Source organism: Notamacropus eugenii, chromosome 2 (genome assembly GCF_028372415.1).
Source record: "Notamacropus eugenii isolate mMacEug1 chromosome 2, mMacEug1.pri_v2, whole genome shotgun sequence".
Lineage (NCBI taxonomy): Eukaryota > Metazoa > Chordata > Mammalia > Diprotodontia > Macropodidae > Notamacropus > Notamacropus eugenii.
In genome coordinates this window covers 96,323,653-96,345,506 of record NC_092873.1, presented here as the reverse complement: position 1 = coordinate 96,345,506, position 21,854 = coordinate 96,323,653, and the positions used below count along the sequence as shown (strand labels likewise).

The following is a 21,854-nucleotide window of genomic DNA, read 5'->3' as shown; positions in this document are numbered from 1 at the left end:
CGCCCTCCTGCAAAGTGAAATCAACTCAGAAACTTAGACTCCTCAGATTTTTTCCACACTCCGACTCCATAACTTCGTCATGCTCTTGAGTGCCCTCTATCACCGCTCTCCAAAACTTCCTATGTTCCACCTTTCTTTGTATCCTCAGCACTTAGCACAGTGCCTGGTGCATAGTAGGTGCCTTCTAAATGTTCATTGACTGTGACTCTAGTGTGCAGCATGTTATATTCATAACAAATTCAGTAAGTACCTACTATGTACCAGCACTGTGCCAAGCACTGGGGAAGCAAATGAGAAAAAGAAAGACAGTCCCTGTCCCCCAGGAGCTTACAGTCTAGTGGGGGAGACAACACACAAAAGGAAGAGCAGCAAATGTGATTCTACCCTTGTACAAAGTGATGGGCTCTCCATTTTGGGGATATAGTATCCTATTCTGGTTGTTAGAGACCAAGAAAAATAATGATTCCATAGTATTAGCATAAGGAAACATTCCTTAAAGTTGGAAAGAGATTAGGTTTAAGGTAAATTTAAAAAAAGGAAATAACATAATACCCAGTGTCTTCAAGACTTGAGGATTTCCTTAATGCAAGACTGAAATTTTCATTTTAGTTGACTAGGCCTGTGATTTCATTTGCATACGAAATTTACAGTAAGGAAGTTCCCTCTACCAGTGCATATCAGGACCTCATCTACAATTTAGGATTATAGAGAGTTACTTACAGCATTGAAAGTTTAAGTGACTTGTGCAAGGTCATGAGGCCATTATATGTCAGAAGAAGCTCGCACACTGGTGTGGCTCCAAGGCCTGCTCTCTACCACACCATGGCTTCATCTTATGAGCTAAAAATAAGTAGCATTAAATAAGCTCATAGATTCATACCATTTTTTCTCTTGAAAAAAATCATCTGATCTAAAGCTTTGCTTGGAATGGAAAGAACAATGATAATTAACTACAGAAAGAAAAACAGGAGAGGTACCACAATATTTAACTATTTAATTGTTCAGTTGTGTTTAACATCATGACTCCATATGGGGTTTTCTTGGCAGAGATAAATTAGACTGGTTTGCCATTCCCTTTCGCAGTGGATTAAGGCAAACAGGAGTTAAGTGACTTGCCCAGGGTCGCACAGCTAGCAAGTAAGTGTCTGAGGCTAGATTTGAACTCAGGTCTTCCCGACTCCAGGCCCAGCACTCTTCCTGTTAAACTACCTCCACAATATTGGAGAAGGGTAAATCTTCAAAAGAAGGAAGAATCAGTCTGTAAACTGTGTGCCAGTAAGCTTGACATCTATCTCTGGAAAAATTCTAGAACATATTAAATTGATAGTTGGTAAACATCTAGAAAGGGAAAAGCTAATTACAGTGAGCTGGGTTGGCTTTATCAAGAGCAAGTCTTGAGAGACTAACTTCTTTTCCTTTTTTGACAGAATTATAAAAGTAATAGATAAGGGTAATGACATGGATATAACTTAATCAAATGGATTCTGAACTAGTTGTGTGGCCAGAATCAAATAGTAGTTATTCATAGCTTAATGGTAGGAGGTCTGCTGCAGAATACTCCAAGGATCATTGTTTGACCCTGTGTTGTTTTGCATCTTTATCAATGCCTAGATGATATACTCCTCAGATTCACAGATAACCATCTAGTTGGTAGGGAAAGCTAACAGAATGGGTAACAGAATTGTAATACAAAAGGATCCTGACAGTCATAACCTTGAGCTGAATCTAAATAAGATGAAATTCAATAAAGATAGTGGCTAGTCTTGCATTTGGGTAAACAAAAATAATCAGCTTCTTAAGTATAACTTGGAGAAGGCCTAAATGGAGCAGTTGTTCTGAAAAAGATCTGGGGGTTTGATGGACTTCAAGCACAATATGAATCGGCAGTTTGTCAAAACAAGCAAAAAAAATTAACGTCCTCTTGGCAGGGCTTCTCAAAATTAGGAGCTGAGGTCCTGCTGCATCTTGTACCCTCATCAGATCTCATCTGCAGTGTTGTATTAAGTTCTGAGCGCTTTGGTTTAAAAAGAATATTGATCATCTGGAGAACAAAGGAAAGCAGTCAGAGTGATGAAGGGCCTTGAATCCATGTCATATGAAAATTGGTTTTAAAATCTGGACATGTTTCACTTGGAGAAGAGAAAACTCAAAGAAGAGATATGATCACTGTCTTCATATGTTTGTAGGATGTCATGTGGAGGAGGTATTCACTGTATTCTGTTTGACCTCAGAGAGCAAAACCATGAGCAAAAAACATGTGGAAGTTATGAAGAGGCAGATTTAGGTTCAGTAACAGAAAATTCCCTGATAATTCCATCTGTGCTGAAGCAGAACGGAACTTCAAAGGGGGCTGTATCTCCAAGCTGGACAAGTTAATAGATCTGTGATATTGGGAAAGATTGAAGGCAAAGGGAACCACAGAGGTTGAGATGGAGAGAAAGTGTCATGGAAAAAACAAACATGAACTTGGACAGACTTTGAGAGAGACTGGAGGACAGTGGCCCTGGTGGGCTGCAATCCTCGGGGGTCACAGAGTCAGACATGTAATAGATGAAATGGAGCAGATAATTGCTGAGGTGTCTCAGACTCTTGCGATGCTGTGATTTACAGAAAAGAGAGATATAACCACAGAAGGTAACTGACTTGCTAGCTAACTTCATGTCACCATTTAGCGTCATAACCAGGACTAAAAAAATAGAACTGAGGTCTTCTAACTCTTGGAAAGTTCCCTTTCTGTTACAGATTCATAATGGGCTCTTATGGGAAAACATCATAAGAGTGATGTCAAGAACCACCTTGCCTTTGAATAGGTCCCTGGGATATGCTCTTTTGCAAATGCCAGATCCAGAACACTAGTTTGGATGGAAATGCCAGATCCAGAACCGTAGTTTGAATGGATTATAGGTTTCACCTTGAATGGCATTCTTAAGGTTTGTAACCTGTGGAGAAATAGCAAAAGCCAAAATTTTTGTCTGATCAGCCTCCAAATAAACAGTACTTTATTTCTTTTTTTTAAACCGGAGACTCTGTCTTTGGGACCATGTTTGCAAAGACTTGTGAAAAACTCTAGTTTAGGTAAAACCTTATGGATGAAGAAAAGTTGGGAAGAACATGGTAAAAGTCATTCTAAATGTCACAGAATAGTGGGCAAGAGCCCATGATGACCGGTATTGGCTTTTTATTTTTTCTTTTTTTTTTTTTTTAATCTCTAGGATCACTTAAATTTTTCATCCTGGGTATTTGAAGTGAAGGTCTAAGAGTCATAGGGAGCAGTCAGGTCTTTCAGCTGGCTTGTCACCTACAGTTGAGACATTTAGAAAGCAGAACTGTGGGACACCTAAGATCCTCTTTGCCATTGGTTCTTGGAGTAATAATTTTGCTTCCATGGATTGTTGGTAGGGTTAACAGTTACTGATAAGACCCATTTTCTCACACTGAACCATTTCCATTCCCTCTTTATGCTTTTTTGGGGGGACTGCCCTTTCTGTTCCCCTGGCTATTTGTTCTCTAGATATCTTATCCTGATAGTGTGATGGGGAAGAATGGGTCTCTGTAAATGTGGCTGTCCTCCATGCCTAAAGCCTCCTGAAGCAACTAGATCAGAAAGAACCTGGTTTCATGAACATCTCCCTGACTTCCTCTGTGTTTAAAAAAAAAAGTATTACTAATAATTTATACTTCAGGCATTTCCCAGTAATCCTCCCCCCTGCCTTAGATCCCTTCTTTATCCCTTCTTTTTTAATTAAAAAAAAAATCAGTTAAGTAAAGTCAGTTGACAGAATGACTTTTTCTAGAAACTTATAGAACATACTACATCTATAGACTATCACCTCTCTATGGAGAGGAGAGGAGGGAAGTATATTTCATCACCTACGCATTGCATCTGATTTTTGAAATCTCTTAGTATTTGTCTGTTTTGTGTTTTTTAAGTTACATTGTTGTAGTTGTATCTGTTATTCTCATAGTTCTGCTTTTTTCACTCTGCCTCAGTTCACACAAGTGTTCTACTTTTTCTCTATACTAATAATGTCTTAATGTCTCTCTGTTCAGGTTATTACTTTGGGACTGTGATGATCGAAGCTACAGCTACTACATTGAAGTTTCCACCAATCAACAACAGTGGACCATGGTGGCAGACAAAACCAAATTGCCCTGCAAGTAAGTTATATTCTTATAGGGATTCATTCAGAAGAAAAGTACAGTCTCTTATGTGCAGTTAGGAAGTTCCAATTAATCAAAATTACTAGAATTAACAAATTAAAAAAGAAGATGACCCAACTAGTTTGTCTTTCCCTGGCTAAATATTTTGTTTGATTTTATTAAGTCTGTTTTCTTATTTAGAGGAATTTGCTATAATGGTGCCCACACTTAGGGGACTAATTCCAGGACCTTGCTGTACTCTCATACTCTTCTAGGTTAGGAAGGGTCTTTACTACCTTTAATTGTTTACATCATCTCTGTGTTTATTTAGGGCCTATGTCACCTTCTAAACCACAGGGATCCCCTGCAACTTAAGAGGTCCCTAGGAGATACCAACAGGGTTATACAAAGCTAAACAGAGCCATTTGATACCCATTACATCAGGGTTCCTCTTGCTGTTTACAGTTGATCATCTCATTGTAGACAAAGGTAATTAGAATGATTCTAGTAGGTTTTGAATGGCCCAGGATGTGCTGCCTTAGGAAAATTTTCCACACTTTTGCTGAATTGGCATGGTTGCCTGGTAGACTTTGGCTCCCCATTTATGAAATTGGACTTTGCAAAGTACTAAGAATTCACCCAAAAGTAACCCCCAAAAGCTCTCATGAGTATATGTGTGTATATATGTATAGACCTATAGATGCATCTGTAGTGATTTAGATAGCTTTTGTCACTGAAGTAGTTGTATGTAAATATCCAAAGACTTTAGGGCCTAATAGTTCTTAACCTGAGGTTTATGAACTTGTTGGGGCTTTTTTTTAACATGTAAATAACTATATTTCACTATAATTGGTTTCTTTTGTAATCTTATGTATTTTATGCATTTAAAAACTTGTTTCTAAGAAGGGATCCATAAACCTTACCAGATGGCTGAAGAGGTGTGCCTCAAAAATGCTAAGAAGTCCTGCCCTGGGGAGTCAACTCCTCCTAAGCATTTGGAAGGAAATTTACCTTTTGTGTTATTGAAGCTTTAATTTTATTAAGAACATAGGTTTTGTTTTTTGTGAGGAGGGGTTCCCATTCAGTAAGCATTTAAAAGGAAAGAGAGATCACTTCTATTTCCAAGGATCCAGGGACACTTCATTGAAAAAAAACATGCTACCTGAACAGGCTTTGTGGGAAAGAATTAGATCAGATGAGATGTTACCAGGGTGGAGGTTATAGAGGCAGGGAGAAGATGGGTGGGTTCCAGTTGTGCGGGATATTATGGTCACAGAGGTACAGGAGAACAGCATAAATCTGAGTAACAGCTAGCTGTCCAGTTGGAATCAGAGCATTTAAAATCCTACCACCAGTTACCCTCGCGTTTTACTAGTTACATTTCTTATTTTACAAAACAGTATTATAGCCCCACTGTTGTACCTTAAGGACATCTGCTCACTATTCCGTAGAAGTATAAGGGCAGGGATCCGATCTTCTCTTTTATTTCCCTATTATAGGACTCCACATATCATTTGAGTTCAGTAAGGGTTTGTACACTAAGAGCATATAATGTTTTTGCATTTGATTTAAGGGATTTTTGTTTCTTGATTTGGAAAGCAGCTCATTTGTTAGATCGTCTGGCAGTAGCTCTGCATTAAGTTGTCTTCATCTTTTTTCTTCATTTTTTGTTCCCTTACTTGTTAGCTTTGAATAATTTAAGTTTTTAACTTTTTGTTCTTTAGCACTACAGCAATAAGTGTTTTACAAATTAATAAATAAATAATACATTAGAAGAACAAGAGTAATAACAGAAAGGCAACTAGCTATTAACACACTAAAAATCACTGGAACTGGAGCATATCATTTTGTGATTACAGGCACAGCCTGAATTCATCATGCTTCCCATTTTCTAGTTAGTTCCTGAGAAATGTGTAGATGATAATAGAAGAGAGTTTTTATATTTTTACAAAGATACCCCAGAGCAGACCTCAAGAGATCGACTGATTAGCTTTAAAAATTGTAGGCTGTCCTTTATTGAGAATACATAAGTTGTGCTTTAAATGGAATTTTATAGGCTGTCAAAAGACCATTCTGTCAATCCCCTTGCCTCTCCAAAGTATTGTACCTAGCTGGGTCCAACCAAAAGGTTTTCTTCTAGATTCTCCCTAAGTAAATACTGCATAAACTTATGAAGCCTTAAACTAAATAAATACAGTACCCTACTAAAAGGTTTCATTGATGTACAAATATGGTAGGAAGTACAGATTACAATATACAATACAGTATTCTAGAGCAGCCCCATATGCTGAATATTTAGCTTTTGGTCCCCTAGGACGTAACCTTTCCTTCAACCTTCAGTCTTTTTTTTTCCCTTTCTTTTTTGTTGTTGGCATGTGTCCAAGGCTTCTTAAACTTTTTCTACTCCCAACCCCTCTGCACTTCTTAAACTGTAGATCATGACACCATATAGGGTAGAGATCCGTAGTTTAAGAAGTGCTGAATTCTAGACAATTTTTCCTTATGATAAGTAGTTAAATTGCTTTTTCTACTGAAGTGTACTCCCCATTTGTCCATATTCATCTGTTTAATTTTTGACTATTTCTTTAGTTTATCTTTAAATTAAATTCTGTCTTCCATGGCATTAGTGATCTTATGAGTTCAAGACTTGAATACTATAAAAAGTTTTTAGTTAAAAATAAGAACCTAAAATCCACTGTTAATTATGATTTTTTAAATTATGGAATCTGAGTTTATTGTCTGGACCACTGAGTATTGTATGTTTGTTTTTAGACTCCTTCAAATTTTCATCCAAACCAAATTTATTATTTCAATCTACTAAGTTCATCATCCAAACTGCTCTGGTTAAAAGGCTCTTCTGTAGCTCTTAATTTTGTTGTGTTGATTTGTTAAAGATTATTTGTTGTTGATTAAAGACAACTCTAAATTAAACTCAACACTAAATTAAAAGGATTTTGTTACTGGTTTTAAAAGACATTTGCCCTTGCCATTATATAAGGAGTACATATTAACAGAATGGCATTATTTACATACCATCTCCAGTAAGATTGGTTGTTGTCCTTCATTTTCAAAGAGAACCAAAATGACATGAAAAAGTGAGGTTTCAGTGTGCCCACCTGTGGCTGATCAGACCAATACAAGCTTGGAATGCTTTACTACAGGTTGGGCACAGATAGTCCGTATGAATTTTGGGGGTGGGTACTCCAAATTTACACATCCTGTGTTTACTTTGTGCATCTCCAGTAAACTAGAAAAATTAAAGAAATGTTCAATAGATCCAGCAGCTTATTGGTGTCCTTAAGCTACCCCTTCTATACACTGTAGTCACCCACTGACCAGCCATTAGTGGTGAAAGCACAGGTTGTTTCATTAGAGTAGGCACTCAAATGATGTTCTCCATGTACCCATTATCCTCCTGAGAACCAAATTATAGTTGTGGGACTATTCCCTTTGTTTTTGTCACAAACCTCTGCTTCTGTGTTTTTGGTTATTTTTGGGCTTATTGACCTGCCTGATTTATTGAATCACACTTTTTCTTGGAGGTACCTTCTATTCCATTTTCTGTTCCTACAGCATCCTAATTTTAGAAAGGTTCCCTTCATATACATACCATGATTCCTGGGAAGGGAAGGTATAGCTAGTTTACACATGCCATTTGGAAAAAACATTATTAAAACCATCCCACACAGCTAAGATCTTTCTTCTAAAATGTCATTCAGTTTGACCTGGGTGGACCTGCCATTCCTCTGCTTATCCAGGCCTCTGAAACTTGAGCACTGTCTTTCTTTGGGATTTCAGAACAAGGAGTCAGTTTTCTTGTTTTAAGTGTTGCAGGTGCTGAGGACAGCAGGATGAATTAAAGGTGGAAAGGTACAGCTTCGATAAATTCCTTCAAAGTGCAGCAGTATTAAAAAAGCGAACATTTAAACCCAAACAATTTACTTTGCCTACAATTTTCTACGACCTCTTTTTTTTGCCATTCTCAGCTTATCAGGTTAAGAAAACCTTGTTCTTTCCAGCTCCATTTCTTAAGGTTGTTTGATCCTCAGAACGACTAAGTCTTCAGTTTGTGTAACATGAGTTCATTGCTCAAATGTGTTTGGGTGACTGGCAAGTGAAATGGAAAAGCACTCACTCATTTTGCCTGGTGATGTTTAAAGAGAGATTTTAGTGGAACAGGGCTCTTTAACATTGTCACTTTACCTAGGTGCCCAGAGTTCCCTTTCAGTGGTATTTTAATCTTCAGAGTAATAAAATTGTGGTGTTGTAATGCCCATTACTATACTGAAGAATCATTTTCTCTTCAGAAACTGCAGTAAAAGGCAGTGCAAGCTCTCCTTGGATTACCTCTGCATGCAAACTGCATGCAAAGGAAGGACTGGGAGGTAGAGCTTAGGGGATAGTTATTTATGAGGTTTGAAGAGAGTGTTTGCTTGCTCACTGTCATCTGGAAATAGGAGCCAATTAATCGACTCTGGTTGTGTAATTGTCACTTTTTAAATGCTAGATGGAGGTTCTGTTTTTCTCTTTTCAGTTTTAATTCTATTTTTCTCTACACGATATGACAGTAATGAAAAAAACAGTCATGTTCTGTTCTTTTATTAAAAAGGGAGAAATGGGCAAACATTTGTGATGTTTGCCAGAGTTTTAGGTCTTGAAGAATAAAGAACCATGTACTTGTTAGAAGAATCTGCTGACAACAAACCCTAAATTTCAGAAGAAAAATATAAAGCCCAAGTCTGGTAATAGTCAGGTTTCCAAGTTAATGATAAAATAATATTTGACCAAAACTACTGAATCTGCCTTCTGAGAGCCAGATCTGTTCCTGAGCCCTATTTGTAAGCATTTTCTTATTCCTTTCCACACTATACCACTTGGCCATTGTTATCTTGGCTTAGGTTTGGAGGGGCTCACTATATAGTTTTACTTAAAATATGGCCTCCCTAAAGTTCCTCTTTTCTCTAATCACACCTGAATGTTCAAAATGAAGTTTTTTCTTTTGTATGCTTAAAGATTTGAGCTTATTAAATACAGTAAGCTTTACTCCTTTGGCAAAAGATGGGGATGGAGGGATGTCCATGATGAAAAGACCCAACCTTGCATAGATTGTCAGATTTTTTCCAATATATTAATCAAATTCGCATAAATCAGTGTGATTAATACAATATGGGGTATTGTTAGTCTAAGGAAGCTTTCTGGATAAATGAGTCTTTAAGCCCAGCCACCTGATAGACAAGTTTTGAACACAAAGGATCACTAGGCTTTTTTCACAAAAGTTGCCACCAAACTTGAGATCAATGTGTCGTATATAAGACTAACTAAAGATAGAAAAGTGCTACACTCTCAGTGCCTGTTGAAGCCTATTTTTTTCCTCTTTATTTTTCTTTTTTTTTAATGCAACATAAATTATGTCAAAGTATGTTTTGCATTACTCCATATGTATAATGAATTTTGCATTTTTTGCCTTCTCAATGAATAAGAGAGGGGAGAGAGAATTTGGAACTGAAAATAAAAATTTTAAATTAAAAAAAAAAGGTCATATATGAGATTCAGGTCAGAAAAAGTATAGCCCGACAATGGAGGCAAGGTATAATGGTCAGTGACGGTTAATCTACTTACTGTGTGTCCTTGCATGTGAGTCACCTCATACATTGTTACAGATGACCATTACTGCTTCAGGAGTTTCTACAGTGTTATATTGTCTAGCCTGTTAGCTGTACCATAATTCATAGTCAAAAAAGTAACATTAAAAGTGTCAATAAGTAGTTGACTTTAGATCACCCAGTTTTATTACTCAGTGTGTGGAGTTTCTATATTTCTTTTTCCTCCCTCTTCCTCATGCTTGCTATTAAAAAAAAAAAAATCATTGCCATATTCATTTGGCCATTTTCATGCCCCAAAAGGGGGAAAGAAGTTAAATTCAGGTCCTTCACTTTTTCCCTTGCCAGCAACTCTAGTGAAAACAAAGAAGTTTGTTAGGAAGTTGAAATGATTTTCCAAAATGAGGATTATCTGTGGATTTTAAATTTTCATGATCTTTCTGGCACCTGTCAGCATGAATAATCTGGAGTTGTATATGTAATATGTTTTTACTGAGTTCCAACCAAAGATTCTTAAAAACATATTTTTCCCAAAATTGACATTTTCTTTTCATGACTGTTGGAAATAAAGTGTAATCAGATTTCACCATGGTATTATAAATTAGATACTGAGCATCAATAGTAAACATTTTCTGCTAGGTTTTATAGTATAATTTCAAAGTGGTGATCTGCTGGAAAAGCATACATTTACCAGCTGCTTTTGAGAAAGTAGCTAACACACCTTTCACTTCTTTACTTAGATTCATATAACAGTACAGTCTCACAAAGACCTTTGTTAACCTATGTGTACTGGAAGAATTGTCAAACACTGATTTTCTATAGAGGTTTGGAATCCTTGGTACAATGGGGACATGAAATAGATTTTTTCAGTTTCCCTAACTTCAGGCCATCCCAGGACGTGGTGATTTTTTTTTTCTCTAGTAAAGATTTGGGCCTTACTTTCTACATGTGCAAAAGATAGGGCTAAGGACATTAGTTGGTGTCTAAGATTATTTCCTCTTCTAACATTCCTAGATTGTTAGATTTTTAAATATCCTTTACTTCCTGTCTTGGAGTCTATGGCCTAGGTAGAGAAAAATGTGATACTTCTATCTGCATTTTGGTTGAGTGGTCATTACTTATATGTTTTGGTCCTCTCCATATTCTTAGATGACTTATTGAATCTTCCAGAAGATTGTAAACACTAAGTGGTAGAGTTAAAAGATACATATTCTTTTCTCTGAAATACTTAAGGAGGAGGAAACTCAGGAGATGTTTCTTTTAAGTATCTTCTATATATCTTGGATATTTTTCCTTAAGAAAATCACAACCAGCACTGCCGAATTTTAAGCTTGTACAAATGCAGCATTAAGTCCCTTGTATCCTACCTTATGTCTAGTTTAAGGTGCTTTTAATAGATTAAACTGTGTGGCCCCAGAAACCACATCGGTATAAATATATTGCTCCATGAGAGCAGGGAACCATGTCTTGTACCTGTTTTCAGAACTGGCTGGAAAACCAGGGGGCCTCAAAAAATGTTAACCAGTGAGGTTCTCAGGAAGAAATTCTCTGTACTGTGCATATATAATCACATAAATTCATTTTTGTACTTCTTGTTAGATTTTCATATTTGTTACCTTCACATTTGCATGAATATGGTGTTCTTACATTAATGCTAATTAACTATCTGGATTTGCAAGGAGATAAGAGATGGCAAGGCACAGATTGCTCTAAACCATTCTGATCCTGTGGTAGAAAACTGCCAACTATTCCAACGTACAGTTTTCTTCCTTTGTCTTATCTTCTCTTTTCCTTTATTAATATTATCACTTGGTTAAAGTGTAATATCTAACAGTCAGTGTCTCTTTCCAGAAAACATAGGTTATGAAATATGATTCTGAACTGGTTCTAAAATTATTATGATGGGAGGACCTTTTATCCCATCAATCCACTAGCAAGATGTTTTAAAGTTGTCCCAGTCTACCTAGTCTAGATTCAAAAAGCTGAGGTGTAATAAATGAAAAAACTCAAGTTTTTATAGGAGTACAACAGATTAGGAGATAACCACATCTGCCTAAAATCCCCACTCTGTAATATTAAGCAGCATATTAGGAGTTTGGCTTACCATGACTGGGGATAGCTCAGAACTGAGTGACCCATCCTTCTCTTGTATAAACAAGAAAGACCTAATAGAAAATTATAGTCTGGTAAGTAGTCCTTTGACTTGAAAGAGAACTCTGTCACCACATTCAAATTCTTCCCTTCTTCTCCCACCACTTCCTTGCCCCCAAACCAGAGTTCTTCTGTCAATAAGTTCCCCTACACCTCCTCACCTCTAGTAATATCCTTTATCATTGCATTGTTCTTAGAAGGATGATAGGTGTATCCATCTTATAGAGCAGTAAGGGTGTCTGGATATGACCCTGATCTTCCTGAGACATTTTATAAGCCTTTTAAAACATATCTGTCTGCCACACAAGTGGTACTTCCCAAAACCTCATCCTTCCTAATACTAACCATTATGCTTTCCAGTTAGAAAACAAATTGTATCTTGGTAAACCTGGACTAGAACCTATTTGAATAAATTAGTTGAAAAAAAAATTGATGAAAGCCCTCAAAAACCAGATGTTCCATGTGAGTGGGGTTGGTATTGATGGAGAACTATACTATTTTTTCTTTTTCCAGATAAGCACTGGGATTTTTGAGTGTCCCTTTGATCTCAGGAGTGTTTCATAGACATAGTAGTATTGTAGCTAGCATTCAGCAAATCCAGTTCTTTTTGTTCCTTTTGTGTTTGGAACAATAATCTCACCCATAGGAACCCCATAGAATTAAATGTGTCTTGTTATACTCCTGTGGTGACTGCCCTCTCGGATGATAAGTGTGATGTTCAGTTTGTAATGAGCGCTTAGAGTTTCTGTAAACTGTGTATCACTGTATAATAAGTAGTAATTTTCCACTTATCCTTGATACTAGAAGATTTTTGCTTGCTTTTTTTGTGGTAGCACAAAACATATTTTCAGTCAGTATGATGCATTTTCAAAGAATTGTTATTTTTTTTGCCAGACAGATTATTAAGATGTTTCATAAGTTTAAGTGTTTCCAAAATATTTAATGTCCTAATCTTTCCTTAAAAATCTAAGTTAAATAAAATGTTTCTAAACTGGCTATTAATAATAAAATGACTATATATACATACATACATACATATATAGATAGATAAAATATTCTTAAGCCCTCCTTAGCTGTCTTCTGGCTGTGCTTTTCCTCTAGGGATTAGGATTTTGAAGCTTAGCCCAGTAACTTGAATGGTAAAACTGCCAGGTCTCAAGTTATTGTTTTAAATTTCATACAAGTGATTATATCTTAAGTATAAAGTGAACTCATCCTATGGAAGACTAACACAGAAGGAAGATAATGCTGCAGTGGTGCAGTCTCATTTGTCCTCAGTGAATAAAGTCAGGAAGTATTATTGTTCTGATTTTTAAATTTTAATTTTAAAGTGTGCTTAGTACAGAAATGGATACAAGCTATTACATGACCATCTTCCCTGTATCCTTCAGTCTTTTTTTTTTTAACTTTCCTGTAAGGCTTAGAACCTCATAAAATGCAGTGTTTTTATATAATAAATCCATAGTGTTTTCTTGTTAGGCTTCGTTCCCTCCTTTTCAGTGCATACTTTGCATTATCTAGTCATCCTTTTCTCACTGCCTTCTAGTAACCACTTACCCCTAACAAGCTTGAACAAGGCCAGCAGCTACCCACAGTGTTGATTTTGTGGTACCAGAAGAAGTCTTATAAATCATGATGATGGGAGTCCTGGTACTTTCATTACTGCTAGTTAATGTCATTTATCTGTCACAGAGTTGGCCTTCCTTCAGATTTCTTGCATGGCACTTGAATGCCGGTGACTTTTTAAAGCTCGGATGTCAGTGAACAGTAGTAGCCAATGTTCAGAAATCACAAGCTGGCCCCTGCTCAAAATGACTATGCCCTTTCAGTGAAAAGTTCAGATTCGTCCATCAGAATCATGACTTCATCTTCTGTTGTGCATAGAATACTATTCAGAGGTAGAAACAAGAGAAAAGGTTGTATTCCTGCCATCAAGAAGCTTATAGTTTGTTTAAGGAGGTTTCATACATATTAACAAGACTTAGGCAGGGGGAAGGCAGAGCCAAGATGGTGAAGTAAAGGGCAGGACATAGATGAATCCATCTAGTATTGTACTTGAAACAACTTTAAAATAATGCCTCAAATCAAATTTTAGAAGGACAAAGCCCAAAAAAAGCCAGAATGAGACATTCTTCCAGCCTAAGACAACTTAGGAGGTACACAGGAGAGGTCTGCTAACATCAGGTTAGGCACATGGCCAAAATATAGCAGTAGCACCAGCAGGGGGCCTTGGAGGAGCTGGGATAGCAACAACACCTTCAGGACCTCACACCCAGTGACAATAAGGAGGTTGGACCACTGGTCAGAAAGAGATCACAGGGGACTCTTTGCTAGCACTGAGTGCATGTGGTGCCAATTAGCAGCTCTGTTGCCCATAAGCAGTTCTTTGTCATGGTTCCAGTATAAAGAGGAGTGCTGGCACTTGCAGCTATAGTAAATTAGAGGACCTGGACGCAGTTCCAGGGCCAAGAGGAGCACTAGTACTCATGGCTGCAGGAGAACAGGATCCCTTTCTGGGTAAAGACCGGGGCTTGGACAAGGAGAGCACTGAATACACTTTTCCCAGGATAACACCACTTGGGAAACAATGAAAACTTGCGGACCCTCCAGAACTAACCCTGAAAACAGCACAAAAAAGCCAGAAGTCTGGCACGTTGATCCTTCCCCCAACTCTAAATGAGCAGGGTCCAACTTTATCGTAAAGTTCAGTGTCAAGAAATAGGGTAGAAAAATGAGCAAACAACAAGGAATATTCCCAGGAATATTATAGTCGAATTCCAGAGGCCATAGGTCAAGAAGAAAATATTGCAAACAGCCAGAAAGAAACAATTCAGATATCATGGAAGCACAATCAGGGTCACACATTTAGCAGCTTCCATGTTAAGGGAGCAGAAAGTTTGGAATGTGATGTTCTGGAGGGCAAAGGAGCTAGGATTACAATCAGAAATAACCTGCCCAGCAAAACTGAATATAATCCTTCAGAAGAGAAAATGGATATTTAATGAAATAGGCTTCCAAGCGTTTCTTAAGACCAAAACTGAATAGAAAATTTGACATTTCAGCAGAAACCTCAAGAGAAGCAGAAAAAGGTAAACATGAAAGAGAAACTGTAACAGATTCAGTAGTGTTAACTGTTTACATTTGTTTTTGGGAAGAGAATACGTGTAACATCCATGAACTTTATCATTATTAGGTCACTTAGAGGTAGTCTACAAAGGGCTTGAGGACCATTATATTGGAATGATCTTTAAAAAAAAAATGTAGACGTGGGAAAGAGAGATGCATTGGGAGAAAGGGGAATGGAGAAGTAGAATGAGAAAAAATTTCTCACAAAAAAAAGCATACAAGGAAGAGCTTTTATAGCGGAGGGGTAAATGGAGGAGGCAGTAGGCAATTTTTGATCCTCATTCTCATTGGAATTTGTTCAAAGAAGAAGAGAAAAAAATATGTATGTATGTATGCATGCATGCATTCAGTTGGGTATAAAAATTTCTTACCCAATAGGGAAATAGGAGAGGAAATATGTGGGGAGCAGTGATGAAAGGGAGGACAAATTAAGGGAAGCAGTGATCAGAAACACTACAGATTTTTGAGGAGAAATAGGATAAAAAAGAGAGAGAAGGATAAAGAGAAGAAAATAGAATGGAGGGGCACACAATAATAACTATGAATGTGAATGGGATGAGCTAACTCATGAAAGGGAAGCAGATAGAATGGATTAGAAACCAAAATTCAACAATTTTTGTGTACAAAAGACACACTTGAAACAGAAGGACACACAGAGTTAAAGAGCTGAAGCAGAATCTGTTAAGCTTCAACTGAAATAAAAAAGCAAGGGTAGCAATCATGATCTCAGACAGAAAAAAAATCCTAATTAAAAGAGATAATCAGGGAAGCCACTTTTTGCTAAAAGGTACCATAGACAATGAAGTAATATAAAATTTTACAGCAAGTTTCTCTAATAAAGGCCTCATTTTTCTAATCTACAGGGAACTAATTCAAATTTATAAAAATAAGAGCCATTCCCTAGTTGATAAATGCTCAAAGGATAAGCACAGACAGTTTTCAGGAGAAGAAATTAAAGCTATCTTAGTCATATAAAAATGCTCTAAATCACTATTGATTAAAGAAAGGCATGTTAAAACAACTCTGAAGTACCACCTTACACCTGTCAGAAATGATAAGTGCTGGAAGGGACGAAGGAAAATAAGTACCATAATGAATTGTTGTAGTAGTGAACTGGTCCAACCGTTCAGAAAACTAACCTGGAACTATACCCAGTGGTTTCAGGAAAACAAAGCATGACAAGACCTATATGAACTGATGCAGAGTACAGTGAGATGAACCAGGAGATCAGTGTGTACAGTAACAGCAATATTATGATGATCAACTGCAAAATACTTGACTATTCTGATCACCATAATGATCCAAGATAATTCCAAAGGACTCATGATGAAAAAATGCTATCCACCTCCAGAGAGAGAACTGATGAAGAATTCTGAGTACAAATTAAGATATAATTTTCTGATTTTTCTCCGTTTTTCCCTCATATAGTTCATATGGAAATGTTTTGTATGATTTCATATTTGCAATTGATATCATTGCTTGCCTTCTCAGTCAGTGGGGGGAGGGATAGAAGGAAGAGAAAGAATTTGAAACTCAAAATTTGAAAAGAAAAGAACGTTAAAAATAAATATTAATTTAACAAAAGCAAAACAAAACTTCCTAACAAACTGAAGTGTCTCAGGTAATTGAGAGCTGAAACAACTAGTCTGGGTGGAATCAAGAGTGTTTGTTTCCCTTTGAATGAAAAAAAAATCACCCAAATCATAAAGGTCAGATGTGTACTTTATGAAAACAGTTTGCCATTATCAAAACCCAAGCACTTTAAATCTTTACACTGTTAAGACTACTTATCAGTGATGCAAGGGGAGCTTTCCCTGACATTTACAGTGGCAGGCAAAAGGAAGTGAATTACCATCCATTTGGCAACATCCATCCCATTTCATCCTTATGCTTCTCAGATTCAGATGAGGCTGCACTATCTCCATGACTTTTGTGAAATCAGAAACTTACCATAGAACAACTGCTTTGGAAATTTAATTGAAAGCATTCATTGTGTGGAATATACTGACATAAAATGAAAGCATATTTAATCCAGCTGGACATTCTGTTTGCTAAATGAAATCTGTGGAGCCTTGACATCCTGACATCACTGATATACACTTTTTCCAGTAATTTTTTATGACCATAAAATTGTCATTTTAAGGTATTAAGTTCAATTAAATTGAATTTTTGTATTTCAGTTCAAAAAACACTCATAATATGTACAAGATGAGAGGCAATGTTGCATAGTGAGTAGTTGGCTTAGTCATCAGGAAGACCCGGATTCATATCCTGCCTTTGACACTTACTGGCTATGTGATCCTGGGTAACTTCAACCAACTCTAAGACTATAAAGTTTCAAAATAGTTGTAGATCTTCTTTGGTAGAGGGAATTTTCTTTCTAGGAGTTTCCTGTACCAATTAAATCATAGGTGTAGGCAAAAAGAAAATGTAGAGAGCACTCTTATTCTGATTATTATTTAGGAATTTTACATGAGGACAACCCTGCTATGGAGGTTATCTCTTTATGCCAGTGATTAGAGACAAATTAAGGTAGGGTTTGTTTTTTTTTTCCTCAATGACATAGCTTGATGTTGTGGAAAGAATATGTATTAAGTTATCTGTACCACAATTTCCTTGGCTTTTAAAATGAAAATTTGGACTAGGTGGTCTCTTCAGGACCCTTCTTGTTCTAAATCATATGATCCTTCAAGGAAAATTGCTTTCTTTATAGTTTCTAATGATCTCTTAATTGCCAGATCTAATGGTCTTTTGTCAATCCTTATCCTTCTTGACCTTTTTGTAGCATTTGACATTGTCAGTCACTCTCTTCTCTAAGGAGATTTCTTCTCTCTGTGTTTTCATGGCTTCTTTTAGGATCTTCATTGAGATCATACCCACTAACCAGGAGTGTCCCCCAATGCTCTGTCCTAAGCCCTTTTCTCTTTCTATACTACCTCACTTGGTGGGGCAGCTAGGTGATGCAGTGGATAGAGCACCAGTGCAGGAGTGAGGAGGACCTGAGTTCAAATCTCATCTCAGACACTTGACACTCACTAGCTGTGTGACCTTGGGCAAGTCACTTAACCCCAGTTGCCTCATCCTGAGTCATTTCCAGTCATCCTGATGAATATCTGGTCACTGGATTCAGATGACTCTGGAGAAGAAGTAAGGCTGGTGACCTGCACAGCCCTCTCTCACTCAAAACAAAGTCAAGTGCAAGTCATGTCATCATTTCTCTGATGGCATGATCTTCTCCGGCAATGAAGGATGAACGCACACATGGTAATCTAATCAGTTCTTATGGTTTCAGTTATCATTTCTATACAGATGATTCTCAGATCTGCTTGTCTAGCTCTTTCTAATCTTCCTCATGACTTCCAGTGAAATCTTCAACTGCTTATTAGACATCTTGAGCTAAATGTCCCATGGGCATCTTAAACTCAACATGTCCAAAACTGAATTCACTGTCTTTTCCCCAGCAGCTCTCCCCCTCTCCCTTACTCTCTTATTCCAATCAGGGGTACCACTATTTTCCCATTTACTCAGACTCACAACCTAGATGTCTTCCTTACTCTCTCCCTCAATCTCTCCTCTTCTTCTCTGACAATGCCATAAAAATTGATTGATTGATTCTCCCTATCCTGGCTACTAGTCAATTGGGCTATTGTTTCTTCCAGTTCTCTTGAATAACTTCTTGATAATTTGGGGTTAAAACTTCATAAGTTGTTAGATGTTACAAAGTTAAAAGTCTGATTTAAGAAAAAATACTCTGTCAAATAGTTTTCTATTCTAGATGAAATTAAAAGTGACCCCCCCCCCCTCCAAAGAATAAAAGTAACCTGGGTGTGTTATAGAGTTACTGAGGACTAAATTCTGAACAAGGATACCTGAAATTCAGCTCTTATGAATTCTGAATTAAGGAAGTAAAGAGAAGTAAAATGCCTGTCCTGAAGTGGGTAATGGTCGCATTCTATGGATAAAGTAAAAATCACTGGCTGAACATTTTGGGGAGGGGAGCATCATTTAGGAAGGTATCTGTATCTCTTTGTCAGGATAGTACCTGAGTTTGAGGGTTCCATTCAACAGTGAATCTTTCCACCAGTTTTCTCCCTTTCTTGAGTAAATTCTGTTATCAACGTGGGATGTACATGATGTCAGCTAATAGAAAGAGCCTCTGCCCCTAAGGAATAATACCAGTTAACCTCAGTTTCCCCATTCATAAAAACAGTGATAGTACCTGTCCTTTCAACTCTGAGGGATGTTGTGAGAATTAAATGAGGTAATAGCTATGAAAACATTTTGAAGTAATAGGAAATTGCAGGATGACTAGAAAGTAATCAGTGTTGTCATCATTTTATATTGTCATTCTTCCTTTCCCTGACTTCCCTCTGAGACTCATCAGGAAGAAGGGGGTGTACCCCCTTCCTAGCCATCTCTATGTCCACTTCCATCTAGTAATTTGCTACAGATCTGGGGCCATTTACTTGACATGAGTCTTCAAAAATTTCATTTTTGCCTTTGACATTTGCCAACAATATTGCTAAGTATGGTTGATATTCTCTCAGTGCTGCAGTGAAGGCCAAATGAAGTTCATATGGTTTTGTGAGCTGTTTAAAGTTCGTATCACCAGGCTTGAATTTCTGTATCATTTTCCCATTTCTAGCTGTACTTGCAAGTCAAGGTATTATATAAGCCCCCACACTGCAAACTTAGGGCGATGGTAATGTTTATAAAACTACAGACACAGCATATCAGTCAGTAAACGTTTATTAGATGCTTACTATGTGCTAGACACTGTGCTAAGTGCTGAGGATACAGAGAAAGGTAAAAAATAGCCCCTTCTCTGAAGGAGCTTGCAATCTAATAGGAAAGGCAGCATACAAACAACTATGCACAAACAAGCTGCATACAGGATAAAGGAAGTGACAGAGGGAGGTCACTAGAATTTAAAGGAATTGGAAGTGTTTCCTGTAGAAGGTGGGATTTTAGATGGAACTTGAAGAAAGCTGGGGAAACCAAAAGGCAGAAGTGAAGAGAGGGAGAACTTTCCAGGACATAGGGCAGAAAGTACCCAGAGTTGGAAGATGGAGTATCTTGATAAAGGAACAGGGAGGAGGCCAGGGTCACTGAATCAGAGAATACAACAGGGCCAGGGGTGCCGTGTGTGGGAACCATGAGAAATAGGAAAAGACTGGAGGGAAGGAAGCACATTATGAAAGACTTTGAACATCAGAGGATTTTATATTAGCTCTTCGTATTTCCCCAGCCATGTCTATTCCATGTCTCCATTTCACTAAGGAAAAGGATTATAATACCTGCTTGTAAGAAACATACTGCCCCCATACTGCAGGCTGTCATGACTACCAACATAAAAGCTACAGGACAAGCTAGCAGAGATTTAGACACTAGATCTTGGGAAAATCCTAGTAACCCTTCAGTCTAAAGCACATTTACTGAGAGACTAGCAAAACAAATCCCTCACTGATCCTGGGAGTAGGCTCAGAGAAAACCCTCTTTAGATTGATCCTCACTATAATTCAGGCAACAAATGTTTACTAAATACCTGCTACATTCTTAAGACAGTTGTCCCTGTCTCTTCATCCTGAAATGTGTAAGGTGTTTGAGGGAGAAAGGAAATGAGTAGACCACACTTGACTCAATTGAAGGGTTCAAGTAGAAGAGAGATGAGGAAGAGGGTAGGTTGGGTTCAGATTCAAAGATAAAAATTTGAACTTTATCATATAAAGAGCCTTGGAGACATGACGATAATAGCCGACAGCTAGTGGGTAGGATTGGACACCAAGATATCATTTACACAGGCAACTTCCTGGATGATGAAACTCCCTCTTCCTATATAAATCAGTATCTTCTCAGCAGTGTACAGCCTTAGAGAGTTGTCCAGAGTCCTGAGAAATCAAATGACATATTGTGCTTTAAAATTTGCAAAATTATTTACATACATTCTATTTTTCAAGCTTCACAACAACACTATGAAATAGGAACTATAAATGGTGTTATCCCTATTTTACAGATAAAGAAACTGGGTCACAGTAAGGTTAAGTGATTTGCCCATGGACACCCAGTTAATAAGTAGAATAAAAACTAAGGTCTTCCTGACTCCAGCTTCTTCACTCTATCCACTATACCATGCTTCCCCTCTATGATGAAGAAGATGTTTGGATTATGCGTGCTGTTGTGTTGGATGCAGAGATCATGTTCTCTATTGTGGAAGCACACTGAACACCTCCACCATCACCACTTCCCATGCTGCTTTAGACTGTATTACAGAATATTAGGAGAGTATCTTAGTTTGACGTCCTTGGTCCAATCTAAATAAGAAATCCTTATAATTCGTTCTTAATTATCAATAACCAAATGGTGTCCTACACTGAAGTCATTTTTCCATTATTCTTTCCAAAGGTTAAGCACTTCTGAAAAGAAAGTGGGTCAGAATCTATGAAGGAGCATGAAGCTTCTGGAGATTGGATTAGGGTGACAGCCAGACTTAGATTGGCACGACCTTAATCTAATTAAGATCGTTACCTATCTCCACGTTTGATTGAATTGATTAATACATTTGTCTCTAGCAAGCTTGTACCCAAGACGCAGAGGACTGAATTTTTTTCTTCCACACTATGAATTACCACATTGCGTTTTCAGCTGACACCCACTTTCTCTGGAAAGTATTCGCTGTGATCACCTGCTGGAGCTAAAAGATGGCTGGTTGCATTCTGTAACCCTTCCCAGCTACTTTAGATGGGTTATTACTAGTAGGAATGTTTGGTCTAGGGTTGTTTAGTAGTGTTGTGGCGGTGGAATTAGGGAATCTTTGGAGGATTGTGTTTTTAATATTTT

The 21,854-nt window shown here is 37.4% G+C and overlaps 1 protein-coding gene across 5 annotated transcripts in view; it reads left to right on the top strand.

Moving 5' to 3' along the window:
- Nucleotides 1-21,854, top strand: part of BTBD9 (BTB domain containing 9) — a 504,605-nt gene that overhangs the window by 389,048 nt on the left and 93,703 nt on the right. For all 5 annotated transcript variants that reach the window (XM_072641985.1, XM_072641984.1, XM_072641986.1 and 2 more), the window contains one exon: nucleotides 4,051-4,158. In XM_072641985.1, coding sequence (XP_072498086.1) covers nucleotides 4,051-4,158 — 108 coding nt within the window. The remainder of the gene's footprint in view (nucleotides 1-4,050; nucleotides 4,159-21,854) is intronic.